This window comes from Petaurus breviceps, unplaced genomic scaffold (genome assembly GCF_028583685.1).
Source record: "Petaurus breviceps papuanus isolate PSGF00001 unplaced genomic scaffold, PetGlider_PUasm1.0 90822, whole genome shotgun sequence".
In the NCBI taxonomy this organism is placed as follows: Eukaryota; Metazoa; Chordata; class Mammalia; order Diprotodontia; family Petauridae; genus Petaurus; species Petaurus breviceps.
Window position 1 is genome coordinate 88458 of NW_027187351.1, and position 20369 is coordinate 108826.

General features: G+C 35.0%; 1 protein-coding gene across 1 annotated transcript in view; it reads right to left on the reverse strand.

The window, feature by feature from the left end:
- Positions 1 to 20369, reverse strand: part of LOC138148048 (cysteine-rich venom protein VAR8-like) — a 33367-nt gene that overhangs the window by 4731 nt on the left and 8267 nt on the right. The window contains exons 2-6 of the mRNA XM_069070691.1: positions 14181 to 14234; positions 13935 to 14054; positions 8507 to 8689; positions 6615 to 6709; positions 4814 to 4917 (exon numbers count right to left, since the gene is read on the reverse strand). Of these exons, the coding sequence (XP_068926792.1) occupies positions 4814 to 4917; positions 6615 to 6709; positions 8507 to 8689; positions 13935 to 14054; positions 14181 to 14234 (556 nt within the window). The remainder of the gene's footprint in view (positions 1 to 4813; positions 4918 to 6614; positions 6710 to 8506; positions 8690 to 13934; positions 14055 to 14180; positions 14235 to 20369) is intronic.

The window sequence follows — 20369 nt, forward strand, 5'->3', positions numbered from 1 at the left end:
TGAACTAGCACTGGCCCTTGTTTAGCTTCCTTTCCCTCTGCCCTCTCCTTAAACATTTCTTCTCCAGAAAAGTGTGTTTATCCCTGTCCATTTTTTTAAAGTCAGAAGATATACCTATCTTCCAATCCCATGGAAACGGAGATTTTCAATCAACAAAAAGCATATATCTATAATATCATAACACATACATACATGTGCATATATATCTACACACACATATATACATAAAACTTCGTTACTCTTTATCATTTCTGGTGAGTCAATGAAAAAGTGAATAATGGGTATAAGAAGGCTGAAGCATATTATCACTTAAGACTTGGACTCAACAAGTGATATAAAGGCAAGAAGGACATATATGACAAGAGAATGTTGGTGGCTTGTCATGGAATGAACGTGAGGGATGCATAAGTTGTCTATAGCCTTGGTATCCACTAGGTGTGTTTTCTTTTTTCTTTTTTTTATTTAATTATTTTTAAATTTATGGAATAAATTTTTTTTATAACACAGTATAATAAAAAAGATAATTACACATGAAACTGCAAATCTATTATGTACAAATTGCTATTACTTTTAAATACATAAAATATTATGTAAAATTTCTCCTTTTTTCTTCTCCTTCCTTCCCTCCACAGATGACTCTATTTATGTAAAATTATTCTATAAATACTTCTATTTATCAGTTCTTTCTCTGGATATAGATAGTATCTTTCTTCATATATTCTTTATAGTTAATTTGGGTATTTATATTAATCAAAATGACTTATTTGCTCATTCTTAAAACAATATTGCTGTTACTATGTACAGTGTTCTCTTGGTTCTGCTCATTTTGCTCTTTATTACTTCATGAAAGTTTTTCCATGTTTTTCTAAGATCACTGAGCTCATCATTTCTTATAGCACAGCAGTATTCCATCACAATCATATACTAAATACTTGTTTAGCCATTTCCCAATTGATGGGCATCCCTGCAGTTTCCAGTTCTTTGTCACCACAAAGAGAGCTGCTATAAACATTTTAGAACTTATAGGTTCATTTTGTTTTCTCCTAATCATCTTTGGAAATAGACCTAGCAGTGGTATTGCTGGGTCAAAGGGTATAGGTAGTTTAATAACTCTTCGGGTATAATTCCAGATTGCTTTCCAAAAGGATTGGATCAGTTCACAATTCCACCACCAATCAATTAGTGTCACAATTTTTCCATATCCCCTACAACATTTGTGGCTTTCCCTTCAATCACTTTAGCCAATATGATAGGTGCAAAATGATATCTCAAAGTTATTTTAATGTGCATCTCTCTAATCAATAATGATTTAGAGTATTTCTTCATATGACTATAAATTGTTTTGATTTCTTCATTGGAAAACTGCCTATTCAAATCCTTTGACCATTTATTTATCAATGAGGGAATGACTTGTAGTCTTATAGATTTGACAAAGTTCTTTATATTTTTGAGATATGAGACCTGCATCTGTGAAACTGTCTTTAAATCCTCCCCCATTTTCTGCTTTTCTTCTGATTGTAGCTACATTTGTTCTATTTATACAAAACCTTTTAACTTTAATGTAATAAAAATTACCCATTTTACATCTTACTTTGCTTATTTATAAATTGTTTTCCTATTTTTAAGTTTGATAAGTAATTCTCCTAATTTTCTTGTAATATCTCTATTAATATCTAGTTCATGTATCCATTTTGACTTATTTTGTAAATAGCAAAAGATATTGATCCATGTTCAGTTTCTACCACACTACTTTCCAATTTTTCCAGCAATTTTTGTTTTTACAAAAAATGAAATCTTATCCCCAAGTCTAAAATTTTCACACTTGTCAAATATGAGGTCATTACATTTATTTGTTGCTGCAAATTGTATTTGTACCCTGTTCCATCAATCTGCCTTTCTATTTCTTAGCCAGTATCATATAGTTTTGATAATTACTACCTTATGAGATTGTTTAAGATCTGGTACTTCTCAACCTTCTTTCTTTTTCACTTTTTTCACAGTTTCTTTTTGATATTCTTTGATATTCCACTAGGTATTAAAACACTTAGAGGAGAGTCTTTAGTGAAATGACTAGAAGATCAACAATGGAGAACTTATATATAGATATGGACAATAATCACACGTTTGGGCTTTAGTCACTGGTAATAGAAGTGGCCATGCTGAAGAGATCATGGATACATTCAAAGGTCAAAATCACATTTTAATGATGCTAATACAAGAGTAAGAAACCATTCCCAACTTTGAAGAAGAAACATACATTTCACTCCAAGTGACACACATTCACTTTTAGAATGTGTTATTTTCAAGTCAAACACTTGTACTTCAGATGAGATCTTGCCGCAGATAGAGACTTCATTTGATTTCTGTCGGGCATTTGCAGGTAGCTTGACATATTTCTTTTATAGTATTATCACATCCTGCACTTTTCGCTAATTTAGGGCAATTAGTGTAATGATCCACATGCATGCAGGGATTGGCTGAATGAAAATAAAAGCCAGATAAAAAATGTGACTACTTAGCTCAGTAGGTGAATTACTATAACTTGCACTGTCTTTTCATTTTTTGATGCTTGGCCCTTAGCACAATGCTTGGCACATAGTAAGAACTTAATAAATGTGTTTCATTCATTCATTCTTGAATTTTCATTTATTCATGTTAAAGCCCCTAAAGAGTCTCAGTTTTTTTTAAAGCATCTTTGTTTACTGAGTAAATAATTTTACTGTAGTAGTATAGATGGGGTTCTAAGAACCCAGGACCTCATGGAATGAAAAAAAAACCCAACACAACACCTCTCTCCTCTAGCCCCAAGTGTTTTATGTACCAAAGGGTTTCATATCTCAGAAACCAGCTTAATTTTCTGTTACACATCATTTGTTAGTATTTACTCAGTAGAGCTCTCCTTTCCCACTGACTGCCTGTCCTTTCTCTGCCCCTTTCTATTCTTTCCACTTTCCCCTAACTGATAGGCAGCTACATGGTATAGTGAACTGGGTCCTGTTGTTTAGTCATTTTGCAGTCATATCTAACTCTTTGTGATCTTCTTTAAGGTTTTCTTGGCAAAGATACTGGAGTGGGTTACCATTTCCTTTTCTAGCTCATCTTACAGATGAGGAAACTGAGCTAACAGGGTTAAGTGGTCACACAGAGTCACACAGCTAGTAAGTGTCTGAGACCAGATTTGAATGCAGGAAGTCTTTCTGACTTCAGCCCTGACACGCTATCTGTGCCACCTAGTTGCATTTTAGTAAAATCATTATATTAAAAATGTGTTTTATATATGTATATGTATGATACATAAATCACAATATATAGAACATATCTATAACAACAAAAACAACAACAATAATAATCTGAACAGTGTGCTCTTCCATCAGGATATAAATATTTCATACACATCCCTAAGCATGTACTTTCTATAAATTAGCACCCACCCACATATTGGTGCTCTATTAACTTCTTGCTTCTTTTCCCATTGAATGATCCCAAGCTCAGAAAGAGAAGAGCTTTCCATACCTCCTTCCTGGGTTTCCCAATATACTTCAGTTTATCATTCAGATGAAGGATGGTTCAATCCAAATTATGAAGGAGGCAAATTCTGTCTTTAACACCAGTTCATCTCATTTTAAAGAACTTTATCCCTTTAGTAACACTCACACTACTGATACCTACAATCTTTTGCTGTCTTCTCTCACTAGTGACTTCTTTTCACCTCCAGGAGCAAATTCAAAATGTTCTGTCTGGTGTTTAAAGTCCTTCAAAATTAGCCCCCTCCTACCTTTCTACTCTTTTTTTACACCTTACTTTCTAACTCTTTGAGTCAATGATACTGGTTTCTTGGCTGTTCCACAAAAGACACTCTGCTTTGGGCATTTTCTCTGGCTATCCCCCATACCTGGAACACTCTCCCTCCTTTGCTCTGACTACTGAAGTCCCTGTCTTTCTTTAAGTCTCAATGATATGAAGCTTTTTTATTTTGCCTTTTTGGAGGGGGGAAGGCAGGCAATTGAGGTTAAGTGACTTGCCAAAGGTCACACAGCTAATAAGTGTTAAGTGTCTGAGAATAGATTTGAACTCAGGTCCTCCTGATTCCAGGACTGGTGCTCTATTCACTTTGTCACCTAGCTGCTCCATATGTATCCATTTATGTATCACAGTGAAGGTTTTCTTAACCCTCAATTCCTGTGTTTTCCCTGGTTTAATTATTTCCTATTTATCCTGCATATAGTTTGCTTTGCACAAATCTCTTCAGTTGGCATCACCTACATTAGATTATAAACTTCTTGACGGCAGGAACAGTCTTTTACCTTTTTTGTATCCCTTAACACAATACTGGTTCATGATGAGTTCTTAGTAAATGTTTATTGATTGAGTGATTATTTGAAAGATAGTTATAGTATATAAAAGCCTTTCCTGTAACCCCTTAATTCTAATGTCTTCCCTCTGTTAATTATTTCCAATTTATTCTGTAAATATTTCATTTGTACATAGTTCTTTCTTCCCCCAATAGATAGTGAGCTACTTGAGAACAGGGACTGTCTTTCATCTTTCTTTGCATCCCCAACACTTAGCACAGTGCCTTGCACAAATATTCATTGCCTGGCTGACTTATAAGTTCATTCAAGAGTTGCAAAACACAGTGCTGTGTAAGTTTTGAAGGGAAAGACCATGACTAACCAGGAGGAAGAAAGGTACAAGGTGGCATATGAATTGCCCTTTAAATGGCAGGTAAGAATTAGTTAAAGCAGGGGAGGGAAAACAACAGGAATAGCATGAAGGTATAACGGCTCTATGACTCTCACTGGGAATTACTTACTGCACAATCCATTGTCACAATGATCTGGACAGTCACTGCATGCTTTCCCTCTCTTATAAGGTTTGTAGAGAGCATCTGGTCTATCTGATCTCTTGATGTTGCCCCTGGAAGTTAGAAATGTCAATAAATCAATCAATGAACATTATTTAAAGTACCCACTATGGAATAAGCGCTATGTACCGCACACCATATTTCTTTTTAAAGATAAAAGCAAGTCATGATTTTACTCTTCTGTTCCTATAATCTTTTCATTGCTAAATAATTTTCTTTTAAGTTCTTCAATCATGCTGCCCAAGAACACCTGAGTTTGAGTGACTACACCACTTATTAGCTGTGTGATTTTGGACAAATCCCTTAATTTCTTTAAGGGTTAGTTTCCTCATCTGAAATATAGGGAAACCCATACTTCTATTACCTATTCTATTTGGTTATGGTGAGGAAAGAGCTTTGTAAAACATAGAAACGAGCTATTATTAACACTTCAAATATTTAAGTGCCCTGATGTGTACAACAGTGTCTTAGGCATGTATATTGGAAAGTATAAAAGATGTGATCCTAGTGCCTCAAAGAATTTCCTTCTTTTAGAGATCCACCTATAGAATTTGCTGTGTGGATTCATTCATGAGGGACTTAGTGCCTTGGTGAAACAGAATGAAAACTAGCATAGGGATTAAATGATCTGGATTCAATGTCTCCATGGAGTAGTTATGTGACCTTAGCCAAGTAATTTTACCTATATGCCTTAGTTTCCTTACCAATAGACTCTCTCAGTGCTAAAATAAGTAATAAGGGTAAATTTGTGAGGTTGACACAGTACTTGAAATTGAGTAAATTCTCTCTCTCTCTTTTTTTCTCTTTCTCTTTCAGAGAAATATGTAATTCTAGAGAGATGCCAGAAGACACCTTGAAAGTCCATACCTCCACTCTGATTGAAAAAGATTCTTCCTTATAGTCATTCAAAAAAATTGATATTCCGAGTTGATGAGGGAACCATGGAGTTTTAAAAGGCTTATGGAAAAATTTTCACATTGCTAGCCTATTCCAATATTTTACAGCATTAATTATCTACAAATTCTTCCTTAGTATAATTTAAGTAGATATAGTATGTGTTTATTTTCTCTCTCTTTGTGGTTCATCACCACCTTCTTTGTAAGGGTTATTGTGTACTGGAAAGAATACTCTATTGGTAGTAAGGAGACCTAATTTTTAGTCCCAGCTCTGCTGCTAACTTCTTTGGGCAAGTCACTACCCATCTCTGGCCTTATTTTTCTCATCGGTAAGAAGAGGGTGGGGTTGGAATGGCTGACTTCCATCTCTAAGGTACCATGATAATATAAATTCTCTCAGTTCTCTTCTCATTTTTTTTCTTTGCACAAAAGAAATAATGAGAAAGTAGAAAGAGGGTCATATATATATATTTATATTTAAAATGATGGAAGAGTCACTCTTTACTGATTTTTCATTCCATGAGACCATTGGAAGCCCCTGGAGTTAAGTGAATAGCATGTAGAATCCTAGAATATCAAATATGGAAGATCTATTAGAGAACATATAGGTCAGACTTCTCATTTTAACAGTAAGGAAACTGAAGCAAAGAGAAGCAAAGTGACTTATATAAGGTCACACAACTCTTTAGTGACTATGACTCATTTCACCATGTGTCCTCCTCTACAGATTCTTTGAAAGAAATTCCTCTGGGTTCATTAGGACTAAGTCTATAATTAACCAGAGGCATCTAACTCATCAACATTTCCCACTCCATCCTCCCACCCTAAAAAATGAATTCCTGTTCTCTACTTACGCTGGACAATAATGGCATACATAGAAGTACTGGAATTTCTCATGGGGACAGTGGGTCAGGGCACAGCCAAGCTGGTGAGAAGTTGCCCAAACAAGCTGTAGATAAAAAGGTAATTTTAAATGAAGCAGGATGGCTTTTTCCAAGGAGCTAATTATCGAAAACTCTTTTTATACTTGCCCACGCACACTAATTATACATTGTGAAAGATTACTGAAGTTGGAGTCAGGAGAGACTTGGATTCACATCATATCCCTTGAGGGCAGGGACTTTTTCACTTTTGCTGTGAGATCTTCTGTGCTTTGCACAGTGGAGGCTCTTAATAAATGTTACTTTACATACATATCTATTTTTATATTTATATTTATCTTCTTAAAGCAAGTAGCACAAAGTAGAGATTTATGATTTCATATAGATTCTTCTTTTGGTGTTCTGATATGTGTGTATGGAAATTGTCTAATTTACAAATCATATATACACATATGTGTATATATGTGTGTATGTATGTGTATATATGCATATCTATGTATATATAATATATATATTCTAAATTTAAATTGAAAAGCTGCCCTCCTTTTATGTATTTCCTTCTGAATTTCATTCTGTTAATGTCTATGCATTTATAAAAATGTTAAAATGGCCCTCCTCCTTTTCTTTTTTAGCGTCACTATTGATACCTGACCTTTTCAACCTCCCATCCCCTCAAATAAACCCAGGCAACTTTCTGAGTCTATGTTGTAAAACATTTAGAACAGTTACCAATCAGCATTGGTAGAAAGAATTTCCTCAAAGGAATTCCTTATACTATTGAAATCATAGGTAGGTCCAGACCAAAACACATATAAAATACCATGAGAAGCAGTATGGTGTAATGGATAGAAGGCTGGCTTTAAAGTGAGGAAGACTTACGTACAAGGTCTGTCTTCGACATGCTAGTTTAAAGAGGCCCAAGGAAATTCTGAAAGATTATAAGTTAGAGACAAGTTGCCGATTCACATGAATAATGTTTCCACACTGAGAGTTCCTTGAACTGCTGAAATTATAGGCACAGACCAAAAATATAAACTAAAATTGCATAAAATAATACCATGGGCCCCTTCTTCTTAAGTATTCCACCCTGAGTCCTGGCCTAAAGGAAATGTAGATTTAAAAAAAAATTAACTATAGCATCATAGTGCTAGAAGAAAGTTTAACAGAAATTGTTATGAGATCTTCCTATCATTTTACTCCTAAAACAACTATTTAAACCAGTCCATTCTGGGAAGAAATTAAAATCACATCATCTGATTACTGTTTATGGACCACCAGAAGATGAAGGGATGATGTTTATGTCTATAAATTATAGCTTCTGTTCTATGAAAGAAGAGAGCTTTTAAATGTGTGACTTTTGGACTGGTATAGCAGAAAGAGTACTGACTTGGGTTTCAGAGTACATAGGATCAAATCTTACCTTTGGTACTTGATAATATGTGACCTTGTGAAGATCACTAAACTCTCTGGGGATCAGTTTCCTTATCTATAAAATGAGGGAATTGAACTAGGCAGTTTCTGAGCTATCTTCCAACAGTATGGTGCTATTAACTTTAAATAGTTAAAGTTTGGGGTGGCTAGGTGGTGCAGTGAATAGTGCACCATCCCTGAAGTCAGGAGGACCTGAGTTCAAATTCGGCCTCAGACACTTGACATACTTACTAGCCATGTGACTTTGGGCAAGTCACTTAAACCCAATTGCCCTCCAAAAAAAAAAGCAAAAAAAATAGTTAAAGTTCACTTGGCCTACCCTTTAATAATGCCAATAGGAAAACCCCAAATGAGGAGAAAAATATGTAAATAATTCCTAGAAGTTATAATAAACTCATTCTACATTTCTTTTTCTTCTTTGCTAACAGTTATACCTGTGTGTAATGACCAATTACAGCTTTTTTTGTAGGTCCATATCCATATTGAAAATCTTTCACTTCATTATAGAAATCTTGGATTACATCTGACCATGGCTTGATGGCTGTGGACATGTAGATATTTTCCCCACAGCCAGCAACTAGAAAGAAAAAAAGATGTATACATATATCTCTCTCTCTCTATATATATATGAAGATGGCAGATCAGATCATCAGCCCAAAGGGACTTAATAGGGGTTTTTCTTAAAATAATTATTAAAATAATATGAATATTCAAAATGGAATGTGATTTTCTTGGATTGCTTCATTTTGGACATCTTATTATCCAAATATATATTTATTCCATGTTAGAATTTGGAAGTAGTTTTGATCATATTGGGTGAATCATATTCACCTTAATTTTTCTATCAGTCTTTAGCCTCAATTTCTCATGTTCTCATTCAAATTCAGGCTTGAAAATGATTAATCTTTGGGAGAACATAAGGAAGGTCTACCATATGGTCTCTGACCTGCTGGAGTTCACTAACATTTAATTGGGGAGACAATATAAAAAAGAACATCAAGGAAAAAACAAAACAGTTCAAAGAAATATCAAAAGCATAAAGGTGGGAATAAATATTGCATGTTTATAGGACAGCAGGGAGACAAACCTAAAAGAACAGATGGTATTTGTTAGATGCAGTAGAAAATAAGTAGAAAAAAATAAAGATGCAGTAGAAAATAAGAAAATAAGGTAGAGACAGATTATATAAGGCCTTGAAAGTGACACAGAATAAGTGTTTAATAAATGTTTATTGATTGGTTGATTGATGTGGTAGATCATAAGGAACAACTGAAGGTTTCCAACCATTTGAATGTCCTTCTTCCCTCCTCCCTCTATATTCCTTCTCTTGGTAATCTCATTCATTCTCATAGCTTCGAATATTGCCACTTTAGTACCACCACTATTATTTCATATGTTCAAAGCTTTAGAATTATCTTTGACTATAATTATTCTTCATTCTACACCTACATAATGTTAACTAAACTCTCTCTTCCTACTTATGATATCCCAACCCTATATATGCTTTCATTGACACTCACATGGATTATTGAAATAGTCTTCTAACAAGGTATTATTTTTCTACATCTTCACTCAAATCTATGTTTCACAGAGTTGCCAAATTTTTCTTCCTTATCATCTCCTCTTATAGTTCTCTGCTCAAAACCTTTCCTTCATTTGTTATTGCTTAATAAGTAAATGCCAAACTCCTTAACCTGGCATTTAAAGAAAAACTGATCTATCAATAAACATTTGTTAAGCACCTACTGTGTGTCAGTCATTACATTGGGCACTGGGGATATAAATACAAAAGTCAGCTATTCCTTGTTCTCAAGGAAGTTTACATTCTAGCAGGGGAATTTAAAGATTTACCTTTGGCCTTCCCAACCTCTTCTCATACTCTTCCCTTCCACTTGAATAGTGTTCCAACTAAACCGGACTTGTTGATGCCCCCAGTTTATATCCTACCCTCTCCGAGGTCTCTCTCTGCCTGGAATCCCCTCCACTCTTGTTGAAGTCCTTTCTCTTTTCAAGTACAGCCTAAATCCCTCCTCCACCTGAAAGCATTCCTCTATCCCCCCAGTTGAAAATGCCTTTTCCCTCCATACATATACATACATACATATATAAACATTTATATAGTAACTTCTATGTGGCAGGCACTATACTAAGCATTAAAATTATTATCTCTTTTGGTCCTCACAACAACCTTGCAGTAATAACCTTGTTGAGGTATGTGCTATTATTATCCCCATTTTACAGATGAGGGAACTGAGGCAAATAGAGTTTAAGTGACTTACCCATTAACTGAGACTGGATTTGAATTTGGGTCTTCCTGACTCTGGGCCTGGTACTCTATCCTTGTAGTATCCTCTCACATCACACAACACTTTTCACCTCTCTTAAGCAAGTATGCATTATTTTGTATTAGAGTTATCTGTATAGATGCCATGTCCTGATTTGAGGCTTTAAGCTGTTTCACAGCTATTGGACCTTATTTTTTCCCTCTTAAGGATTCATAATAATAAATGTTCTCAACCCAGGAGTAGGTTGATAAGCCAGGCATGGTGGACTACTTACATACTCTGCTGCCAGGGACGATTGAGGACGGTGGATACCTTAAGTTGGGATTGTGAGCTTCAGTAAGGCTGAAACCAAGCAGGTGTCCATAAAAAGTCAAGGATTAATATGGTGAAACCCCTTGCAGTGGAGGACCACCTGGCTTTCAAAGTAGGCCCAGGTCAAAAAATGAAAACAGAGTAGTTTAACACTTTTGGGATGATCAGTATTGGGATTTGGCCAGTGAATATCTGTTTTCTTCTAGCCCAGAGAAGATAGATATATCAAATCTTTTTTTTTTAATTTAGTATTTTATTTTTCCCCAAATATATGTAAAACACTTTTAACATTCCCCCTCCCCAAATTTGGAGTTCCAAATTCTCTCCCTTCTTCCATTTTTCCCTTCAGTGAGAAGGCAAGCAATTTGACAAAGGTTATACATATCTAGTCATGCAAAACACATTTCTATGTAAGAGAGACCCAATCTTAATAAACAAGCAAGCAAACAGATAAATAAATGAATAAACAACAATAAATATTTGCTGGATGGAGTTTTTGTTTGTTTTTGCTTTTCTTTGTTTCTTCAATACTTAGCAAAGTGCCTGGCACACAGTAAATGCTTACTAAAAGTTTGTTGACTGATTGACAAAAAAAGGCAGTTAAGAAAAAGACAGAATGAAGGGAAAAAGTATCTCCTCAGAAATGGGATGATGAAAAAGCTCACAAATGAATTCTTTGCAACTCCCTCCCCACCACTACCTTTCCTTCTGATTTAAATATGAATGATAACTCAGCATTATTTTAATGACATCCTCAAACATAGAAGTTTGATAGATATGTGACTTTTAGTGAGAGTGAAACCTTACTTACAACTAATCTTCCTTTTGTTTCCAGGGCTATGGGAAAGGGTGCATTTCTTTCCCCAGTTCTCAGCATTCAGGGCAGCTTCTTTATTCCATGTCTCCATGAGCCATGCAACACAGAAATTGGACAATTACAACAGAAAATATTCAAATGTAATGTCAGTAGAAAGGCTTTATATAGCAAGAAAAGATGACATTAAATAGACAACTTTTTGTCCCCTTGTTCCCTCTTGTCTTACAACTAAAGAAGTTTTGCTTTATTTAGAGGTTTAGTCATTAGGCCAAATATTTTCTGAGGTTGCATTCTATACAGTTCAGCAGAAAAAATAATTTGGTTGAGACCAATTGTCTTTATCAGACTCCATCTTTAGAGCAGTAATGTGACATTTTTTTTTCTATGACTCTAGGTCTCTCTGGAATAGCTTGGCCTATGGCTATGCAAATAGAGAAGACATGATGGAAATTCAGCACAACAGGTCCTATATTTCTTGTAAAGCTCCATTCTGATGCCTCATCATCTTATGCCTGACCTTTCATGAAAATTGAGGAATGGAAACTCTTTTTCTTTTTTATCTATTGATGTTCTTTAAAATTTTATTTCTATTTCCAATGAAGAAATCTAAAACAATTTATAGTCGTATAAAATGCTCTAAATCATTAAATCTAAATGCACATTAAAACAACCTTGAGATATCACTTTTTATCTGGCTAAAATGATTGGAGAGAGTGACAAATGTTGGAGAGGATGTAGAAAAATTGGGAAACCAATTTATTGCTTGTAGAATTGTAAAATGACCTAACTATTTTGGAGAGCAATCTGGAATTAGGCCCAAGGAGTTATTAAACTACCTATATCCCTTGATTCAGCAATAGCACTACTTTTTCTATTTCCAAACTCAGGCTGCTTATATTTCAAATTAGGGCTGGCAAAAGACTATGAAGCTCAATTATCAAAGCACTAGCCTAGGCAAATTCAGAGAACCAGAAGGAATTAGATGTAGGGTGATGGGCTTTTATTCCCCTTTGGCCATAGCAACTCATAAAGATATCTACTAAAGCAAGGATTTCTAACCTTTTTCACACTTCTTGCCTTTTGGCTTTCAATAAATCTTCCTGTTCCTCCTATTCAATATAAGAGGAAACAAATTCTAGAGTTTTCTATGCATTTGCACATAAGAAATAAGATAAAGGGATCAATTAACTTCAAATAGGACAATAGAGTTATTTGTCAAATATTGTCTTGAAGAGCTTCGTATGCCCCTTGGGGCTATGTGTACCACATATTGAAAACTCACATACTAAGGGTTAGTGAATGTTATCTGCTTTGGTGGGGAGAATATACAACCAATCAGCATTTAATAAGCCCCTAATATATTCCAGACATTGTGCTAGGTGTTGAGAATGCAGGGACAAAAGTGAAATAGTCCCTTCTCTTAAGGTTTTATTAGGGAAGGTTACATTTGTATATAAACAAAATAAAGATTTTTTTGAAGAATAGATACTAGCAATTTCAGTATTGTAACAGTGTTCCTATAGATGACAATTTTTTGTAATAGAAGTTGGGGATAAATCAACTCTCAGTAGCTGCGTAGGGTATTAAGAATACCTATAAGGTTCATATAACACAGAAGTGATTTTTTTAAAATCAGATTAAGCTTCTGTTCCATAACCATCCTTAAAGACAACAATGGCAACATCAACACCAACACTACAATTGAGCTTTGCTAATGCATTGCCTTAAGGACCTGATTATGGAAACCTGGATGTAAGCTCACTGACAAATTCAATATTTTGGTAGATTTCCAAACTAATCTATATGTAGTATCAGAAGAATCCTACTTAGAAATGAGGTTAAAAATGAAAGGTCAACAAAAGCCAATCTTCACTTCAAAAATCTAGATTATCCATAGAATTCCCCAGTATCATAGAATTATAAGGGAATTTTAGAGGTTATCTAGTTTAACCTTTGATCTAATATAGGAATACATTATAAAAATCCCTGACATTCCTCTCCAACACCATTTAGTTTCAGTGATAGGGTAATCATTCCTTCAGAAAGCAAGCTATATTATTTTTGGACAGCTCTAATGCTTGGAATATTCTTTCTCATGTGAACTGATATCTGCCCTGACTTCAAGGATCAAGGTAGACAAGGCTTAATCCCTCTTCTGAATGATAAACCTTAAAAAAATTAAATACAGTGATCATGATTCTCCTCCCACCCCAGCTCATATTATCAGTTCATTCATCTATTTTCTATATTGCATGGTTTCCACAAACATCACCATTATGATTTCCCTCTTCTGAATGAAATTCAGTTTTATATTCCTTGTAAAATTTGGTTTTTATAGCTGAACATGGTAATCTAGATATAGTCTGACCAGATATGACTTCAGTACCCTTTATGACGTGGCTATTCAACAAATTCTTAATTTGTAGAATCTGAAAGAATTTGACTCACCATTTTTAGAATGTTTGCAGCAGTGGGATTTGTCATCCTTCTTAGTTCATTGTGCTTATTGACAATCTCCCTTTGGGTTGATGTATTATGAGTTGAAAAAAATGAAAATGAAGATTCTGGCTTTAAAATTAAAAGAGGAATAAAGATGAATTTCCTGACAAGAGAGTAATAGAGGATAATAAAGTTCCTTGACCTAGAAAATGTAGATCAGATATTCTTAATTATAATCTAGACTTGGCTACTTACCTTGGGTGCACTGGGACCTGTAATTTGATTGGTTGATATGCTATTCATTATCTGCTAAATAGAAAAAAAATGACAACATAGTCATTTGAGATATGCTTAGAATAATGTTGGAGTTTTTATTTTAATTAAATAAACAAGTTATTGACGGGTATTATCCTCTTGCAAATGAATTAAGATTTCACAGAACTAATCACAAGAAAAATAGGGCTGGAAAAGGGCTATTAAATTAACTGAAAAAAATATAGCCCTTTGTGTGATATGTAAAAGTCTCTTGAGTGAATTAGAAAGAGAGCAATAACATTGGATGAAGGAGAAAAAATGAATAGTCATGCTTCCAGGTGATTTTTAAAAGACGCAGAACCCTCTGAGTGCCAGTGAGTTTAAGGGAGTCCTGGCAGAAGCCAGACTTGAGAACTAACCCAGCCCTGGATAGCTACATGGAGAGAGAGTTGGGAAAATAGAAATACAGGTAAAGGCAGGCAACACAAGGGAAAGAGTCAGAAGGCTTAATTAATGAACAAATGAATGAATGAAATAAGACTGTTTTGGCTGATTAGGCTTAAGTGTTGGGATGCATTCTGCACCCCTTCCCCAGTATAGATGCCAAGGCCACAAGCCAAGACCATAATTTTCTATGTCCTTCCTCATTTTGGGCTTGCTCATGGAAACCTGAAGCTTTTCCCACTGGGCCCAGGGAAAGTCTGTTTGCCTTTCTTTGTTTTGGCAGAATTTGACTTACCAGACTTACTTTTTTGAAATGTTTACTTCACAACATATATACATATGTACATGTTTATACATTTGCCTTTATAAACACTCTTAACCACAGGCATTTGTAAGTCTGGGTTTACTTATTGGCAATGAAGTTGGGAGGATGCAGCTGAGAGAGAAACATCACCAGAGAAGAGAGAAAGAGAAATGTAACACTGAGGTACTTTGACAGAATGCAGTCCCTCTCTCTCTCTGGGGGCTTAGAGCTAAAAAAGATAGAATCATAGATCCTTTCACAATGTCTCAGAGAAAAGAAGGAAAGCATATACCACAAAACTCATCTAGGCAGTGAGTCAGTAGTTAGGTGGAGGGAGGCAAATAGGAATAATTCAATAGTTCTGCTTGCCACCTCACTCTGACACATGTTTTACAGTTGAATAAACTGAGATGCTATATTCCAGATCACTTGTTAATCAGCAGAACATTCAAATATGAATCAAAGTTCAAGAGTTCAAAAAACATTTTGCCCATGGAGTCATACCACTGGGGTGATCATATTAAAAAAAAGAAATACAACTAAAATTAGTGATCTTATTTCCTATGTTCATGCAAGAGTCACAGATAGCTCTGTTAAATAGTGTTGGTATCAGTGGAATTTTGATACATATGTATAATATGGTAAGAAGTAACATGGTATAGTGGAGAAATGTCAAAACATGACTGCAGCCCTTGTGTAGCACACAGCACTCCAAGGAATAGCCCAAACAAGTTTAAAATGTAGTTTCTATTTGATTTTCATGTGTTAATATATTAGCAAATTTTTCTAAGTCAATATGTGTCCTAAAGGGATCCTTATGTATGGTTTGGTGGCCCCTATTTCTATTTGAGTTTGGCACCACTGGTGGAGTAGATAGAATTTGTTATTCAGTCATTTCAGTTTTATCTGATGCTTCATGATCCCACTGGGGATTTTCTTGACAAAGATACTAGAGTGGTTTGCCATTTACTTCTCAAGCTCAAATTTTACATTTGAAGATACTAAGGCAGGGTTAAGTGACTTGCCCAGGGCACATAGCTAGTAAGTGTCTGAGGCTAGATTTGAACTCAGAAAGATGAATCTTCCTGAATCTAAACCTGGCATTCTATTCACTGTGCTACCTAGTTGCCTGTAGTAGATAGGGAGCAAATCTCATATTCAGAAATACCAAGTCAAATCCTGTCTCTGACACTTATTGGTTGTACGGCCATGAGCAAACCACTTAACTTTTTACTGCCCAAGACAACCCTCTAAAACTCGTAAATTGCAAAAGAATTGCTAATCTGTATTAGTAGAGAAAATTCCTCACTGGGAGTTTCCTATATAGATGAAATTAAAGGTCTAATCAAAAGGAAAAAAAATGGGAGAGGAGTGTAAAAGAAATTCACTGAAAATGAGAGCTCATATGCATATAGTGCTTTCAGACCATATGATTTCTCTACTCTGTGTAACTATCTTGTCAGAGAATATGCCATATTGTTGCTATTTTATAGATGAGGAAACAGTTTCAGAGAAGTTAACTTCCCAACGGTCACATATCTTGGAAGTCACACAGGCACAACTAGAATCTAGGCTTTCTGACGCAAGGCCAGTGTTCTTTCCAAGATAAACAAAGCTTGCTTTTCTTCCTTCAAAGCCCATTTCAAAAGTCTGTTCCTATAGAGCAGAGGTACTTAGTTTATCAATGAAGTGAAATTTTTTTTTGTTGACTACATTTCAATATAAATAGTTTCCTTTGTAATCTCTTCTATTTTATTTTATGCATTTAAAAACATTCTTCTGAGAAGAGGTTCATAGGTTTCACCAGACTGGCAAATCATATACAAAATGTTAAGAACCTTGATCTAGGGTAACTATTTTGTGATAAGTGAATGAATGTTTATAAAAATTAAATAGGCCTTCCATTATTTTTGGAGCTGCTCAAATGATTAAAAAATTCTGTTTATTTCATTTCTTTTGGAATGTAAGTACCAACAATGCTTTTATGATCTATGCTGAATTTTTCACATGGTAGTGCTCAGTAAAAGTCAAATAAAGACTTAAATGGATTGAACTCAGAGAGAATACACAGCTCATTTGGACTTTATATATTTTTTAAAAGATATATAAATTTTAAAATAACTATGTGATATATATATATATTATTTCATATAAAAACTTCATTTTTCAAATCAATCAATGTAAGATATACAAAGGACCAGAAGGATGGTGGTGGAATTGGGGATGGGGGTGGAGTTGGGGATGGGGGTGGATTTGGGGATGGGGGTGGATTTGGGGATGGGGGTGGAGTTGGTGATGGGGGTGGAGTTGGGGATGGTGGTGGAGTTGGTGATGGTAGCAAAGGGGACTATGAACTCTCTAATTTAAAAGAATCCCCACAGTTTTAGAATCATAGATGTCTTCAGCATATACAAGCCTAGAAATTACAAATGTCCACTGAACAATGCTGAAAGGGATTGAAACACAAAATGAAGGAATCAGTAAGGAAAGGTAGAAAGAACTGAGATTTTGTGCCTTGAAAAAGAAAAGACTGAAGTTTTGACTAGCCATTTTTTCACACTCAAAAAGGACCATGTGACCTATAACCCTGAGGACAGAATGAAAAAATTGATATAAATTCTTATAGGAATGATGGAAATTGGACATGAAAAGGGATTATGTGGAAGAAAGAATTACTGTTGTGGTGATGACTTCCTAGAGCTCTTGAATATTACAGAAAAAAACAATCTGCTGAGATAATGAATTTGTGACCAGTCTAGAGACAGGGTCTAGGAGTAGGCACATCCTAATTATTTCACTTAGTCCTAGTATTTGAGAAGAAAGACATCTTCCAAAATAAGAGGAGGTAATGACTTCTTTGTTAGTTCAGGTTGTGTTCAAATCCTCCATATGAAATATATTAATACAGTGGTTTCAAGGCTGAGGTCTTTTGACCAAAAATTGCATTTTTTTCTCTTCTACCCATATGCCCTGATTTTTAGGTTTATAAAAAATATGAAGGAAGTAATAAAATATATCAATATTGTAAAAAAAACTATTGTGAGGTTAAGGGTAAGGGAAAAAACTCAGAAAAAACACATCCTTTAAATGAAATTAAGTCACAATGAGAAAAGAATAGTTACAGACAGCGATTATAGTCAGAGACTTGTATTTGAAATCACAATGACCCACCTTTTCCTTATAGGTAGAACAGCTAGAATAAAGGATGTTCCCTAAAATGCAGGGGTCACCTGAAAGAAAAAAAATTAATTTCTCCAAGGAACTTTCAGTGAAATTATCAACTCATCTACAATTTATAATTTTGGTTGCCTGGGACACTGACATCCTACTGTTATTTATTTAGAAGTAAAAGAAACCTTAGAAGTTATTGCCTATTCCCTTTATTTTATTGATTTGGAAATTGATACACAGAGAGGATAAGTCATCTGCTGGTGTCATACAGATAGTCATCATCTATGATGAGATTTGAATCCATTTTCTATACTCCAAGGCTATTCAGTTTATTGACCACACCCTTATATCATTGATTAAATAACTTGTTAAGCTATTTAAAACTGTAAGATCCCATTAGACACACGCTAATCAAATGTCTGCTTAAATAAAGAAGTTGATTATTTCATAGGACTTGGACCTGGAAGGGACCTTAGGCATCAATCAGTCCAATCTTCTTTATTAACAGATGAAAATTAAAAAACAAAACAAAACAGAAACCCAGAGAAGGAAATTGACTTAATCAAGGCTGCACAGGTAGTGTCAAGATTTGAACACAGTTCATTGAATTCCAAATTTGGTGTTATTTCTAGTTCTTTATACTTCCTCAAAAGTGCTAAAATTTCCTGAATTCCTATTTAAGTTTAAAAATGGCCTAAGATGAAGTAGAGAAAAAATAAATTCAGAGTCAGAAGAGCTAGATTTGTGTCTAGTTTTGCTATGTACTGTGTGACCTCAGGAAAATAAATTAATTTATCTCAGTCTCAGTTTCTTCATCTGTAAAATAGGGATAGTGTTATTTGTAGCACCTACCTCAAAAGACTGGTGTGAGATTCAGAAGAGATAATGAGTGAGTGATAAGCAATCATTCTCTTTCCCAAAGGGAACATTTTGATCATCTTTTAAAATCTTAAGTCTCTTACAAAGCCACAGCATACTTTGTAATATGTAAAATGCAAAATTGGGCTCATCTAAGCCCTAATTTGCAAATGTGAATGTGGTATAATGCACTCACATCTTGCTTTTTTCTTATATTGGGATCCAGGAATTCATTTCCCCTGCCATGCAACAGTGAATGTTCTCTTTATACCTGATGGGTGTCTGTCCCATGATTGCTGAACATGTCATATCATCTTTTACTGGCCAAACCACCTGTCACATAGTCAAAATGGTTAGTGATTCCACCTGTTCCCCAAAGGTTTCCAGGGAAACCAATGAATTAAACATTAATTATAAGAATATATGCAAATAGTCAAAGGACAAAACTTCATTTTGAACAACCCATTTAAATGGAGAGGCAAAAATGGCTGCAAATTTTTTGGAAACAAAGAGTTTGGAGTAATTTTCGATTTCAAATGTGATTAAAATTTACCTGTGGCAAAGTAGGATTTTGACCCTAAGCAATAATTAGTGTTGAATTTCAAAGGATTCTTGACTTTTCACACCACAAAATTACTTTAGAACTAAAATACACAAGATGTATGCAAAGCTCTCTGTTTTTTTTCCTTGTAAAGCTTTAATTCAAATCTACTAAACAGATATATTGGAAAGACCACCGGCTCTGGAGCTGGAGGCTCAGTTCAAATCTTCCTTCTGATATTTACTACTTGGGCAAACTTGGCCCCAGTTCTTTAAGTTCCCTGGACTTCAGTTTCTTCATCTGTAAAATGAGAGGGTTGCACTAGGTCTCTGAGGTTCCTTGTAGCTCTAGATAAATGATTCTTGTGAACATATGCAAATTTTCTGCTATGTTAACTGCTGTTCTAGGCACTAAGGACATATATATAGAAAAACATTAAACTAGGCTTCTTCCTCTGAAGGAGCCTCCGTTATTTTGTTCTTCCCAGCTTCCTTTCTGATTCATCTTTTTAGCCTTTAGTTCACCTCTTGAACTTTTCTATTACGTATCTCAAAAAATTCCTGGCCCATAGCTCAGTGACATTGATAAAGGGCCCTGCCTATGTGGGATGACAGACAGACTCTGATTCATATTGTTAGTTTCTTGTTCATTTCTCTCTCTCTCTCTGTGTCTCTCTCTCTGTCTCTCTCTCTCTATTTCTCTCTCTTTCTCTCCTTTTTCTTCCTTATTTTTCTCTATACTGCATCTTACCTTTCAGGTTCAACTCTTGTTTAAAACTTGCTGTCTTCTGGTCTCCCAGTATGTTCTTGCTCCCAGTGCATCCTTTTCTATCAGCTATTGCTAACAGTGGGAATGGGAATAGTAGAAAGTG